At 41.2% G+C, this 12,492-nt stretch overlaps 2 protein-coding genes across 5 annotated transcripts in view; one reads left to right on the top strand and one right to left on the bottom strand.

Annotated features, from left to right (window-relative positions):
- The window catches only part of PDE8B (phosphodiesterase 8B), an 89,991-nt gene extending 82,082 nt beyond the window's left edge, over positions 1–7,909 (top strand). For all 4 annotated transcript variants that reach the window (XM_064140616.1, XM_064140615.1, XM_064140614.1 and 1 more), the window contains exons 18-22: positions 39–256; positions 1,196–1,331; positions 4,334–4,501; positions 5,162–5,291; positions 5,827–7,909. In XM_064140616.1, the coding sequence (XP_063996686.1) occupies positions 39–256; positions 1,196–1,331; positions 4,334–4,501; positions 5,162–5,291; positions 5,827–5,942 (768 nt within the window). In that variant the 3' untranslated portion in view covers positions 5,943–7,909. The remainder of the gene's footprint in view (positions 1–38; positions 257–1,195; positions 1,332–4,333; positions 4,502–5,161; positions 5,292–5,826) is intronic.
- Positions 7,910–8,352: 443 nt separating this feature from the next.
- Positions 8,353–12,492, bottom strand: part of WDR41 (WD repeat domain 41) — a 30,268-nt gene continuing 26,128 nt past the window's right edge. The window contains exon 13 of the mRNA XM_064140617.1: positions 8,353–10,949. Within this exon, the coding sequence (XP_063996687.1) occupies positions 10,794–10,949 (156 nt within the window). The 3' untranslated portion in view covers positions 8,353–10,793. The remainder of the gene's footprint in view (positions 10,950–12,492) is intronic.

Here is a 12,492-nt window from a genome sequence, read left to right as displayed (position 1 = left end):
TTACTGTGCTGCACCACAATTTTTCTCTCTTCCCATAGGGAAGTCTTGACCATTTAGATGAGGTGGCAGCATTAATAGCTGCCACCATTCACGATGTCGACCACCCTGGCCGGACCAACTCTTTCCTGTGCAATGCAGGCAGTGACTTAGCTGTCCTGTACAACGACACGGCTGTGCTGGAGAGTCACCACACAGCACTGGCCTTTCAGCTTACTACTAAAGACAGCAAATGTAACATCTTCAAGAACATTGATAGGTGGGTCTGCTGGACGAGGGAATCCATGCACAGATTGCTTTTTTGTAGCAAATTGAGAACCAGAAAATGTAATTTAAATAGAGATAGTAATATTTAACCCCTTCCAGAATCCATGGTTTTAAACTAGGCTTTAATTATCACCACTCCAATTTGGGTTTTTTTGGAGTTTATAGGGATATTTGATAATGTTTTATGGATTGTATTGGCATGATCCAGTTGACAGCCTCAAGACTGCATCTTGACCCACTGCCTTTTCATTGCAGGAGCTTGGAAACTACTTTTTTTGGGCCACATATTTCTACCCAAGCAGCCAGATGATGCATACTCTGTCTGCACCTGGCCCTGTGTGTGCTGTCACTTCTGTATTCACATGGGACAGAAAGGGATGATCACAGAGAGTTGATGGCACCTTGCTGCCTGGCATGCATGTAGCCTGGCAGTCTCCATTGCATCAGCTTGGCTTTCACTCTCACAGGGTGAGACTGAAAGGGATCTGAAAGGGAAAGGGTCTGACCTCAAACAGGTAACAGCTAGATGAATTTGTATAGGCCCCATAAGACTCTTGGCTTTTGAAAAACTTGAGATTTGAATTCCAGGCTTAGAGTGAGATTAGAAGTGTGTTGGTGCCATTCCTGAAGCTGTCTTAAGTGTTGCAGCATTATGAAATTGAATTGTAATTTTTTAATGAATTCAGGGGTTTGGTTTTCATTGGGTAAAAATAACAGAAAAAAGGCAATACAGGAAGTGAGAGCTGGAGGAGCCCACAGAGGCACAATCCAGTCTGTTCCTCCAAGCCCAGTCTGCCAGTAGCTCTCAAGGTGCCAGCTCACCTGGATGAGCTGCCTAGCAATGTTTTGCAAAGCTGCCTAGGCAGGGGTGAGGAGAGAATGGAGCTCTGCCTGGCAAGCTTGTGAACAGGAAGTCTTTTTACTCTCCTAGAAATCACTACCGGACACTGCGCCAGGCCATCATTGATATGGTTTTGGCAACTGAGATGACGAAGCACTTTGAGCATGTGAATAAATTCGTGAACAGCATCAACAAGCCAATGGCATCTGAGGAAACCAGTTCACACGTAAGGGCTTGCAAGACTTCACACCTTCACGGATTGCAGTAAAGTTCTTCTGAGACAGCTTTAAAGTGTTGCTTTTCTTCACGTTGTATGAATTTGCAGTGTGGTAGTACCCAAAAGGCTGTAAAAGTGCAAAAAACAATACTTTCATAGAATCATAGAATCAACCAGGTTGGAAGAGACCTCCAAGATCATCCAGTCCAACCTATCCCCCCAGCCCTATCCAGTCAACTAGATCATGGCACCAAGTGCCTCATGTCTTTGTTTTCTGTATCTGGCCCTGCTGTAGCTCACTGAAATACTTAATTTTATAAGCCTTGCCTTGAAAAAGCCTTCTTGTGTTCAAAAAACATGCATTTGGGTGCTTCTGCACATGCAAAATTCTGTCTATGGAGCCAGGCTGCACTTGTGCCCATGGTCCTGCTGCCAGTCAGTGGGATTTGCCTAACACTGGGATTATTATTTAGGAATGTGCCCTGATGGGTTTGTCCCTATGCAATCTGGAGCCTTCAAACCATGACAAGTAACTGTACTGCTTCCTGAGACCACTCCACCCCAGCCCCATTCCTGATTGTACCCAGAGATATACACACCTTTATTCCCATAGGTTGTACGCTGTAGAGCTGCCTCACCAGTCAAGGTATATTTCATAAGATGCCTTTGAGTTTCCCAGCCCGAGTCCCTCTTTATTTTCTCCTGCCTTTTGAGGCTGAGCATGCAGCGCTCCAGGTTCTCTCACCCTGTAACAACTTAGTGAAAATTGTGCTTTGTTAGAGGCACTGAAAAATAATTTTTAAAAAATCAGACCAAATTGAAGGTCAGTGATCATTAAAAATAATGAAATACCTTCTGCCAGTTCTCCGTAAAGGGGCTTTGTTATGCTGTAGGTGGTCACAGATGCAGAAGCCACTCAGAACCAGTGGGGTTTACAGATTCAGAGACAGCATGATGTCAGTCAAACTGATCTGCTTCTAGACACCACTGAGCTCCGTTCTCCCAACAGTTTAAGCCGGAAAATCACAGATGACCTTCAGTGCCTTTGTGGATGCTTTGCACTGTATTCCCCAGCGTGTGGCACTGGGTGTGCATCAGCCTGATCACCATAAGTGGCTGAAGTCCTGTAGCCTAGGGGGATGTGGTTTAGGCACTGCTGGAGACCTCTCTTACTGTCACTGCACATCGCTTGATGCTGTGTTTCCTGGGTTTGCCCTCTTGGCATGTGCTAAACCAGGACAGTAGGGATCCCACTTTAGATCAAAGCACAGAGGAGTGGTTTCTTGATAGTTAAAAGTGAACCAGATAGCAGCTTGCTCCACCTATTTCTTAAAAAGCCTTCTGAAGTGTCACTGAGAAATGCAGCTTCTCGCAGTGCTACATTTCTCCCTACAGCAGCTTAAGCATTTTTCTGCAGTGTTTCCTCCACCTGACACCTTTAAAAGTCTCTTTAGTTTTCTGGCACCTCCACATTGGCCAGCAGGATTTAGGCTCACGAGCCTCACCTGCAATCAACGTGTTTCCAAGCTCTGAACACATTTCTGAGAATCTTCCTTTCATCCCATGAATATATTTATTCCAGCACTTCCAAAAAAGGTCCTGGATGTTCCCTATACATTCTAGTGCAGTCAGGTACTCTGACCTGTACCAAACATTTCCTCTAACTGTCTTTTAGATTTATGTCAAATTAACCTACAGAAGTTGGAGATGAGTAGCAGTGGGGCACAGATACACTTGTATTACAGACTTGAGTTTCTCTCCCAGTGTTAGGTTGTTCTGCCCCTTACTGTTCAGAGTAGCTCTTCATATTTTTTTATCTCAAACACCAGTTAAGGAGCAGAGTTAATCTGCCAGCTCTTTGCTGGGACACCCATGCTGAAAAAAAAAACAAAAACAAAAAAAAAAAAAAAAACCAACAAACCAAAGCAAACAACCCAAATTTGACTGCTGAAGTAAGAAGATTAATGTCTGAATTGGCAAGTCACTGCAAAATGTCTCCCCATGAATCACAAAGACATCAAATTAGTCCTGATGGTGATAAAAAGTATTCATGTCCATTTTTTTTTCACTTAAGAGTTGAATTTAGCAGAGAAAAGAGGGCATAATTACACAAATTTTTATTGTGAGAGTATTGTTACTACCATGGTGATCTAGAGGCTTTTTATTAGTTGGGTAAGGAACATAATATACCTGTGCCTTCGCACACTGTTAAGGACCCAGAAGATGATGCCACAGCAAAGTTGTAACAACTATTTTGTCCCCTCTACCCACTCTCCAGAGCAGTCAGTAAGCAGCTTGGTACTTTACTGCCTACCAAGCAGAGACTCTGCAGTCTGCCACTCCTGTGTTTCCCTACTGTGAATCTCATACACTGTCTGAAACTTCATTCTAGCTGGTAACTGAAACCCAAAAGGATTCCAGGCTGAGGGTTCAAACTCTGGCCCAAAGAAAGCAGCTGGTTTGCAAACACTGGAAGTCAGTGGCACAGACCCACTTCTCTGCATGTAAAAGAAATAGTTATGCAGAGTGGCTCACCCTGCTGTGTCTGTCTCAGTTTACTCATCTATGAATGAAAAACGAACTTCCTGCCATCACCACCCCCAGATTTAAATACTCAGCAGCAAAGATGGTTTAACCGCTTGCATTTGTGGGTGTCCTGTATCATGGCTCTGTTCCAAGAGGGCAAGACTGGGATGCACAGAAGGGCAGCTCACCCTACCTGATGAAGAGCATATTCCTCCTTTATTTCACAAACATCTCTATTAATTCTGAGATTCTCTGCAACTCTCATATGTAGTGGGGCTATGAGTTGTTATTTAGTAAGGCTGCAGTTCTCATGTGTCACTTTATCCTCCCAATTCCTGTTGCTCAGCATGATACTAGAAGGTGTCAGGCTGAGTGCCTGCTTACTGCTAACTGCAATAGAGTTGATATAGCATGATACTCTCACTACTACTAGTAGGAATGCTGGCCGCTGGCCACTGGCCCCTGTAACCAGCTCTCTTTTACAGAATGAAGGCAGTGACTGCCAATGTACAGCCAATATAAAGAACTTTCCAGATAACCAGACGCTGATCAAGCGCATGATGATTAAATGTGCAGACGTAGCAAATCCATGTCGCCCCCTGGAGCTGTGTATTGAGTGGGCAGGAAGGATTTCAGAGGAGTATTTTGCACAGGTATGTCTAATTGGAGATTCTGAGGATTGCTCTGCTGCCAGTTTCAGCATTAGGTGCTCCCTACAGTACTTAAAATATTTGGTTGGGTTTTTTTACATTTCCAAGACTGTTAAGGTGACTCCTTCACCATATTGAGCGAAACAAAACCAGCCCTCTGCTAGTTGTGGACACAATGCAGGGCCATTGTCTAGACATTTCAGAACCCAATCCAATACAAGCAGATAAAGTACCAACAGAAACATACCTCTTACTTAACAGATAAAGTGTTTGAAACAGTCCCTAGAGATGTGGGGGGGAAAGGAAAGTTCAACTTGTCGCCTACTAAAGCACTCTGCAGCCCTGGTTTCCATTTTTAGCTTGTGTGCCCTGAACACCAGACTGTAGTGCCCTGTCTTGTCAGCACCAAGAGCAATCACAGCACTACAGGAGTAGAGCACTTATGAACAGGAAGAGAAGTTTTCAGTTCCTATTCTAGATAAATAATCCACTTGAAACTAAGGCTGTTCACCTCAGGGGTTCTATGGTTTATCTCAAGTCTGCTACTGCAGTTTACAGAATCACAGAATGGTTTGGGGTGGAAGGGACTTTCTAAACCCCTAGCCTACTCCAGCATGGGAGCCAGTAAAGCTTTAGGGGCTAACTGGAGTTTTGTTTTCTTAGACTGATGAAGAGAAGAGACAGGGTCTGCCTGTTGTAATGCCAGTATTTGACAGGAACACCTGCAGCATCCCCAAGTCTCAAATTTCCTTCATTGATTATTTCGTAACAGATATGTTTGATGCATGGGATGGTAAGTACTTCAGTTTTTTTATACCTTGTTCTGAGGCAGAAATTTCTACAGACTGAAATTAATAATCTCAAAATGGTCCCAAGTCCATCTTTTTTTCCAGGGGATGTAATCCTGTATAAGCATTACAGCACAGGATTCTAAGCAATGATGCTGCTGAAGTTTGTTTCTCTACACACACCACCAGCTTTATGAAAGTTGAGTAGTAACCAGGCAGTCTGTGCAAAGATGGAAGGAATAAGATCTTAAAACTAAGCTTTTGGGGTATTTTTTCCACCTAGTTATTTTATTCTCTTAGCAGTGTACTCCTTCTGAGCAGCAGAAACTGAGACCACAGTGGCTGCATGATAGCATTATTTAATAAACTTGTCAGACTTTAACAATGGGATTTGCTTGAATAGAAGGGAAAAATCAGTTTCCCTTTCAGCACTAACTTGCAGCTGAAGGAACAAGAGTAGAATGCCAAGAGCAGATGGAGTTGAGCTGTTCTGCCTACTCTTTACACACACAGTACAACTGTTTGTCCTCTTCATTTCAGCATTTGCACATCTGCCTGTTTTGATGCAGCACCTGGCTAATAACTACAAACACTGGAAAACATTGGATGAGTTGAAGTGCAAGAGTCTCAGGCTCCCATCAGAAAACAACAACTGACACTAAGGCAAGAACAGACCTCTTGATCTACCAGTCTCACTGTGAATCACTAACTGACTTTGCTACAAGAGGGGATGGTGTTTCCTTTCCAGTGAAATTAATACTGCGTGGCAAGAAAGAAAACTTTATTCATCGCTTTTAAGCTTCTCTGAATCCTACCAAAAAATGTTTTCTAAAAAGCTGCATAACCCACAGATGTGTATTGGCTTGGGGAATAACATTTTGTGGCAGAATATGTACTTCTGAAAGCAGTTTCTAATACTGAGTATGTATTTATCAGATCTTGTAATTGATACAACTGTATTTGCTAACATTCCACACAGCTGTTTCTCAGAAGGGCAATCTAGTCACCGGTGGAGCAAGAATAGTTTGACAAATTAGCATGAAACTTCTCACTGATCTAGCAGAAATTTGCTCCAATTCTGTCAATGTTTTCCAAATTGTGGCTCTAAAATGAGCACGCAGGGAAGAACAAGTGACTCTCAATAAACTGGGGATAGTAAAAGCTCTACAGCATTTAAAACAGCCTTTTTCTCTGAGAGCACCACCTGTTCTGTCCATGAAAAAAACCTTGGTAGGAGTCAGATTCACTTAGAATTGGTCACATAAGAGAGGAAAAATAAGCATGTTCTGTGTAATTGGTGCCATCCACGCATTTCTCTGCCGTGTTAAAGATGTTAACAGTGCAGTGTTCCATCAACTTTATAAAAAAAGGATGTTGAACAAGTGCCACAAGGGTGGGATTTTTTTGTTTTGTTTTTTAAAGTGGTGTTTGTAGACATAGTCATCCACTTTGTTAAACATTTTGTGACAGGTCCCTATATTGTGCTACTTATTTACAGGACGAGTCTGCCACTTTTTAAAAAAAATAGAAGTTTCCAGAGTATGATTTGTAACAGCATTTAAATTTGTACTGCTCTTTCCCTCCAGACAAAGTGCTGCTCTGTTTTGTGATGTAAAAAGTATTTCAAATGGTGTAAATAAGTTAAAAATCGAGCATAGTTTTTCATTAGTTTTAAGATACTAACTTTATGCTAAAGCTTCCAAAGCACAAATGCATATTTTTGTACAGCTCATTTTAATCACATGCAGAACATGAATATGAGCTATTCTTGGAGTACTCAATAAATACTAGCAGAACTGCTGTTTTTTGACATTGTGCACTCCACGCTGCAGGCAAGAAGAGCATCAAAGCTGTGGCTGCAACTGAGGAAGTAGTCCATCACTCATTGAAAGGAAGGGTCTTGAGGCATACTCTTCATTTCCCCCTCATGCGGTATCAAGAGTCAAACCCAGTAAAGGGAAAAAAAAACAAACCAGAAAACCCAGAACAAACAAAAGTTTAAATTGCTGTGAAAGAAAAGTGACAGTAATTGTTGTTTACTGCAAGTAGCTTACTTACTGTGCCAACTTTTTTTGTATGTTTTATACCAGGTTCTGTAACAAGAGGAAACGTTCATAAAATCTGTGTGCAGAGAAATGTATATAAGCTCTATTTTTGTTAGAATTGTAATAGAACCTTACTTTTGCCATAGCTAAGGCAGACTGCTGTGTATTAAAATGCTGCATTGTGTGTATTTGAAGACAGGTGTTTCTGGTGAAGTATGTTTGTTCTTTCTTATCATCCATTGCAACATTCTTAAATGGACTTGTATTCCAACAAGTTGAACCTCCGTTTTTTTTTACACAGTACACTGTTTGCTTTACCATTCCTTTATTTAGAATGAGTGTACTCAGTGATTATGTGTTAATTACTCGCACAACTAGTCACTGCAGCTTGCATTCAAGAAAAGGATTTCACAAGATCCAATGCTCTGATGTCTTAATTTGTTAAATAGAGCACCGATGAAAGACTGTATCCCTGTAAAACACTGCATTATTTTTGTCACGCTTCTGTCATGAGGAAGAAACTGTGAATGATGGAAGAAAGCTAAGAAATAAAGTTCAGCCTCAGTTCTGGTTCACAAGTTCAAGCATTCATGTCAAATCAGTGTATTTGTGGCAAGATGCTGTGCTTTTTTCCCACAGATTGAGACCAAGTCAAGAAGCAATTGGTGTGGAGATACATCCTATTTAAGAGAAAAGAAAGCAGCCTACATTAATTGCCCCATCTCACAGTTGTGTCAGCTCTCCTAGACTCTGGCCTGTCCAGCTCCCTGTTTTATTGCCCAAGTCTCAAGAGTATGTCTGATAAAGATACTTACTGTCATGATGTGAACATAAAGAATTCTGTGTTACTGGGAGGAGGAAAAAAAGATATTTAAATGGGCCCAAGGTGGAAGCAACATTTCTAATGCAGTCACCCTAACTCTGTACTTCCCAACAGCAAGGGACAAACAGGAGTGGGCTAGTATGGCTCTGCTGTGTTTGCTGTCACACTCAAAGTTCATTTGTAAGACAAGGAACTCAGTTTAATAGTTTAAAATCTTTAAAGAGAGAGACTCTTGGGAGATTTATTATGAACAAAGTGTATCTGAGAACAATGGCACGTTTGATAGATATAAACATTTACACATGTATGTAGGACTATTTTAGCCTGAATTACATCCCTGTAAAATCCATAGTGAGTTTTGTGACTAGAACTGTTCAGGTAAATAGGCCTCTTTGTCTTAAAACTACACACATACAAATTAAATAGTTGTTGTCATGGTGGAAGAAGAGGTTATAAAAATACAATGTTTTTTCTCTCTATAACTGACCCTTAGTAGTAGCCTTCAAAAAAAAAAAAGTTTCATAAGCTGTTGCTGTAGAACTATAGTAATGATGTGCAAACACATGCTTTATATACAACTAGGAAAAAAAGAACTCAGCACTTGCTGATGAAGACAAACTGAAACAATGCAGACTGACAGAAAGGCTTAACATGCCTTCCTCCCCTGGGTTTAATACCATATACCCAAAGGATGGTATCAACCATAATCCAAACACCTTTCTTATATGCTGGTCTTCAGAATAGCCACCCAGAGCAAAGAACAAGCAGCTCAAGATTTAACACAGATTTAACCTTCCTGAAGTGAGAGGGAGATACGATGATTTCTTCAGTTTTGAAATACATCATTCTGAGGTCAAAATTTTACTGTCCCTCTGCCCTGCCTTCCAGGGAAGATTATAGTCAGCCTAAAGAGGCAAAACTTGGGTCTTGGGTGCAAAAGAGAAGGAAAGTGCCCACAGGGGTTCAGGGAAACAACTCTAAAAGGCTCCTTGGGTGTACTCTAGGAAGCTGAAGCTTCCTCTGTCTGCACCTGCTCTTGTGAGGATCTGCATAGCCCGCCCTTTTAATTGCATTTACTGCAGTCATTGGATCTTAAGTCCAGAATGACAGCTCTCTAGGTTCCTGTACTGAAAACAGTTCCCATTGATTCAAATGCAAGAGATGGCAGTGAAAAATTGCATGAGACTCACTGCTAAAGTGTTTGCATGTTGCATCATCTGAGATAGCACCACGTTTGTCTACATGGCTTTGTCATGGGTTTAGTCAATCAAATCTGTTGGTGAGTATTCAATACCATTCTGATGTCATGCCAGCTTTAAAATGAAAGTGCTGGCTGAAGCAAAGTATCATAGGGCTCGAAGTTCATACCGTAACATAAGAAGCTTCCTCTTCTGGTTGCAGGCTTGGGGATGGGTGTGGTGTCACATGTGAGAGCAAACACTAAGCCAGCACACAATTTGTCATTAAATGGCAAGACTCCTCTCTTCCCTTGCTCTTCTCTGTTCAAATCATAACTTAGCACTTGTAACAGAGAATGTGAGAGGGAGGAAGGAATAATTAGTTCAACTTTGGTCTTTGGGTTTGCTGGGCTTGTTTTTTGGGTTTTGGTTGGATTTTTTTTCCTTTTGGGGTGTTTTCCTGCTTTGCTTTTAAAGTTTTAGTTTAGGGGTTTTTCCCTACTTCTGTATAGCTTGTAGATTACTGCTGCTATCTCAGACATGTTGTATTTAGGTTTCTTTAAACTCAAAAATATTATTTATCTTTACAAACTTGGTGTGGATTGCTCCACAGTCAAACTTAGTCTGAGAATTTAATATTCATCTGGTAAAAGTATTTTGGCATTATTAAACTACTGCTTAAGAAAGTATTTTACATTCTGAAAATCCATGTTAAGTTCAGTACTTTTTATTGGATAAAAACGAATTTGATGAATGTGGTAGGGGAAGACTAAACCAATCACACTTGATGTTAGATATGGTAACAGTGCTCAAGCAACTCCAGTACTGTAGGTTAAGCCACAGAAAAACTACAGATACTGTGAGTAAGGAGCCTCTATATATACCTTGCTTTGCCACAAATTAAAAACTGACAAACAGGTATTGCCCACTTTTTCTCTCTCTTGCTCTTGGTGCAGGACAGTAACTTCAAACGCAAAAATTCTACTGAGGACTGTTTCTTTTTGTAGATAGGCAAATTCGAGCCATCAGTGACTCAAGTTTAGCTTCAAGAAATAAATTAGATGAAACAGGAAGCCTCAGGTTTTTTTCTGTGCCTCTGTTCTGCATGTAACACTCTGGAATGCCCCCGACTGCTGTAGCTACAACCCATTTAAGGATTTTCACAAAACTTTGACTCCCACCCTTGCTGGTTTTAAACACTTATATAGTATTAGAAACCATTCAATGAATCATCATTACCTTCAGTCTTTCAAGACAAGGTCACTTCTGCTTACAGAGCAAGACAAGTAAAATTCAACATGCAAAATTCTCGAGAAGAGTAGTAGCAACTAATAAAAACTCCAGCACACCAGGTGACATTCTTACTGGTAGTCATATTCCCAGTTGTTCAGATGTTCCTCTGCATTCACATTTAACACACATACACAAGTTTATATATACTGCAGCCTGTACTCAAGCAGTTCAAAATTTGAGCTGTGGCAAGTCACCACTTTGTGCCAGTTTCTGAAACAGTGTTAAACTGCGGAGTCGAGATTCTCGTTCGCCATCCTTCCACAAAATGATGAGGTGGTCAGCAGAGCACGTAGCCAGTCCTAGCTCACCAAAGTACAGGAACATCTGCAAAGAAACAGTTACCATTACAATGATGCTCATGTGAGATTGCCAAATTGCTTAAGCATTCAGCATACAGCTGGACTAAGCGAATACTTCTGAAATGGCTCTGCTTGACCACAGCCACACAGTACTACAAAATGTACTTTCTGTATGTTTGAGATGCTATAAGGTCCCTGCAAGAAGACAAGTCTTAACATGTCACACTCAGATCTCCAATTAGAAAAAGCAGTAAAGCCTTACAGATGGGGAAGCTAAAGGAACTTGTTACAAGACTTCCATGAATTCTAATCTGGTTTCTTAGGAATAAAAGCCACTGTTCTTTCACTTTGGTATGTTGTCCCCTTCCCACACAACACTACAGGCTTCTACCACCAGGCTTGGAAGGATCAAAGGAGTAAACAACTGTGGAAGACATCAACATATACCTGGTCACACTGAGGAATCCAAATCAGTAAGAACTGCAGCACTGGAGAAGGTACACAACAGCATGATTTTGCAAGAGCAGTGGAACTGGCAAGTCATGTAGGCATCCCCAACTTAGAGATCTCTTCAAGGCTCCCTAAAATTAGCTACTAATAGCAGTTCAACACAACAGTCAATGGAACCATGTAATGCAATGCCACTATAGTATGCTTGCAGCTCTTCAGCTAGCCGAAGGGATCTGCCCTGGGGCAGCAGTCAGACCAAGGACTACGCTACAGCCTGCCTCCTCTGGGAACAGCTACTTACTAGCTGTGTGTTTCTAGTAGAAATAATCTGGTCAAGCTCACATCTTTGACCATCACATTTCATGACTACTCAACATTTCTAGTCACAACTGCTCCAATCTGAGTTTAAAAGTGGCACTTTCCATATGCAGAACTTTGACAGGAAATTACATCTATCATCATCTCAGTTACTCCTTCGATCTGAAGCATCTCAGCTAAGACCCAGTACATGCTTCTCACCTTCTTTGTCTCTCGCTAAGTTACACTATGTCCTCTTTTTTAGATAGAAACTTCCCATACTGATAATAAAGAGCCTCTTTCAAGAGTCTTTCAGATGGTAAAAAGCAGCTAAAAGCCTGTCAGAAAATCCTGCAGCAGAAAGGTGTATCTTAGCTATTAGTGTAAACCTTTCAGCTTTTGGCAATGGCAGTCTGAAATCCTCTTAGTCTCTGAAATACTTGGGAGCAAATTCACTCCAGGATCACACTACTTCTCTCTGTCTGCCTTTTCCCCATGAGTGTGTAAGAAAGTTCACTGCAAGAAAGCACCTTACTGCAATAGGTATGTCAAACATAAAAATCTGTAAAGGGAAAATGCCATATAGAACAAAAACATACTCCATCGGGCAAGCGAAGTACAGAATAGTACCTGATAAGATACTGAAAGATCTCCATAGCCCTTTGTGCTGTAAGCCTTAAGAGATATACTGTGAAATGAGTGAATGGGTTTTCACAAGTCCTTGCTTAGACTGTGCAATTAAGATGAAAACTGGAACAAATACACAGTTCCTAGCTGTACCATTTGCAGTCTATAGTGAAATCCCATTATCTGTAGCATGA

The sequence above is a fragment of the Pogoniulus pusillus genome, chromosome Z (genome assembly GCF_015220805.1).
Source record: "Pogoniulus pusillus isolate bPogPus1 chromosome Z, bPogPus1.pri, whole genome shotgun sequence".
NCBI lineage: Eukaryota > Metazoa > Chordata > Aves > Piciformes > Lybiidae > Pogoniulus > Pogoniulus pusillus.
The sequence above is the reverse complement of the archived record's forward strand: the minus strand, read 5'-3'. Positions and strand labels throughout refer to the sequence as shown.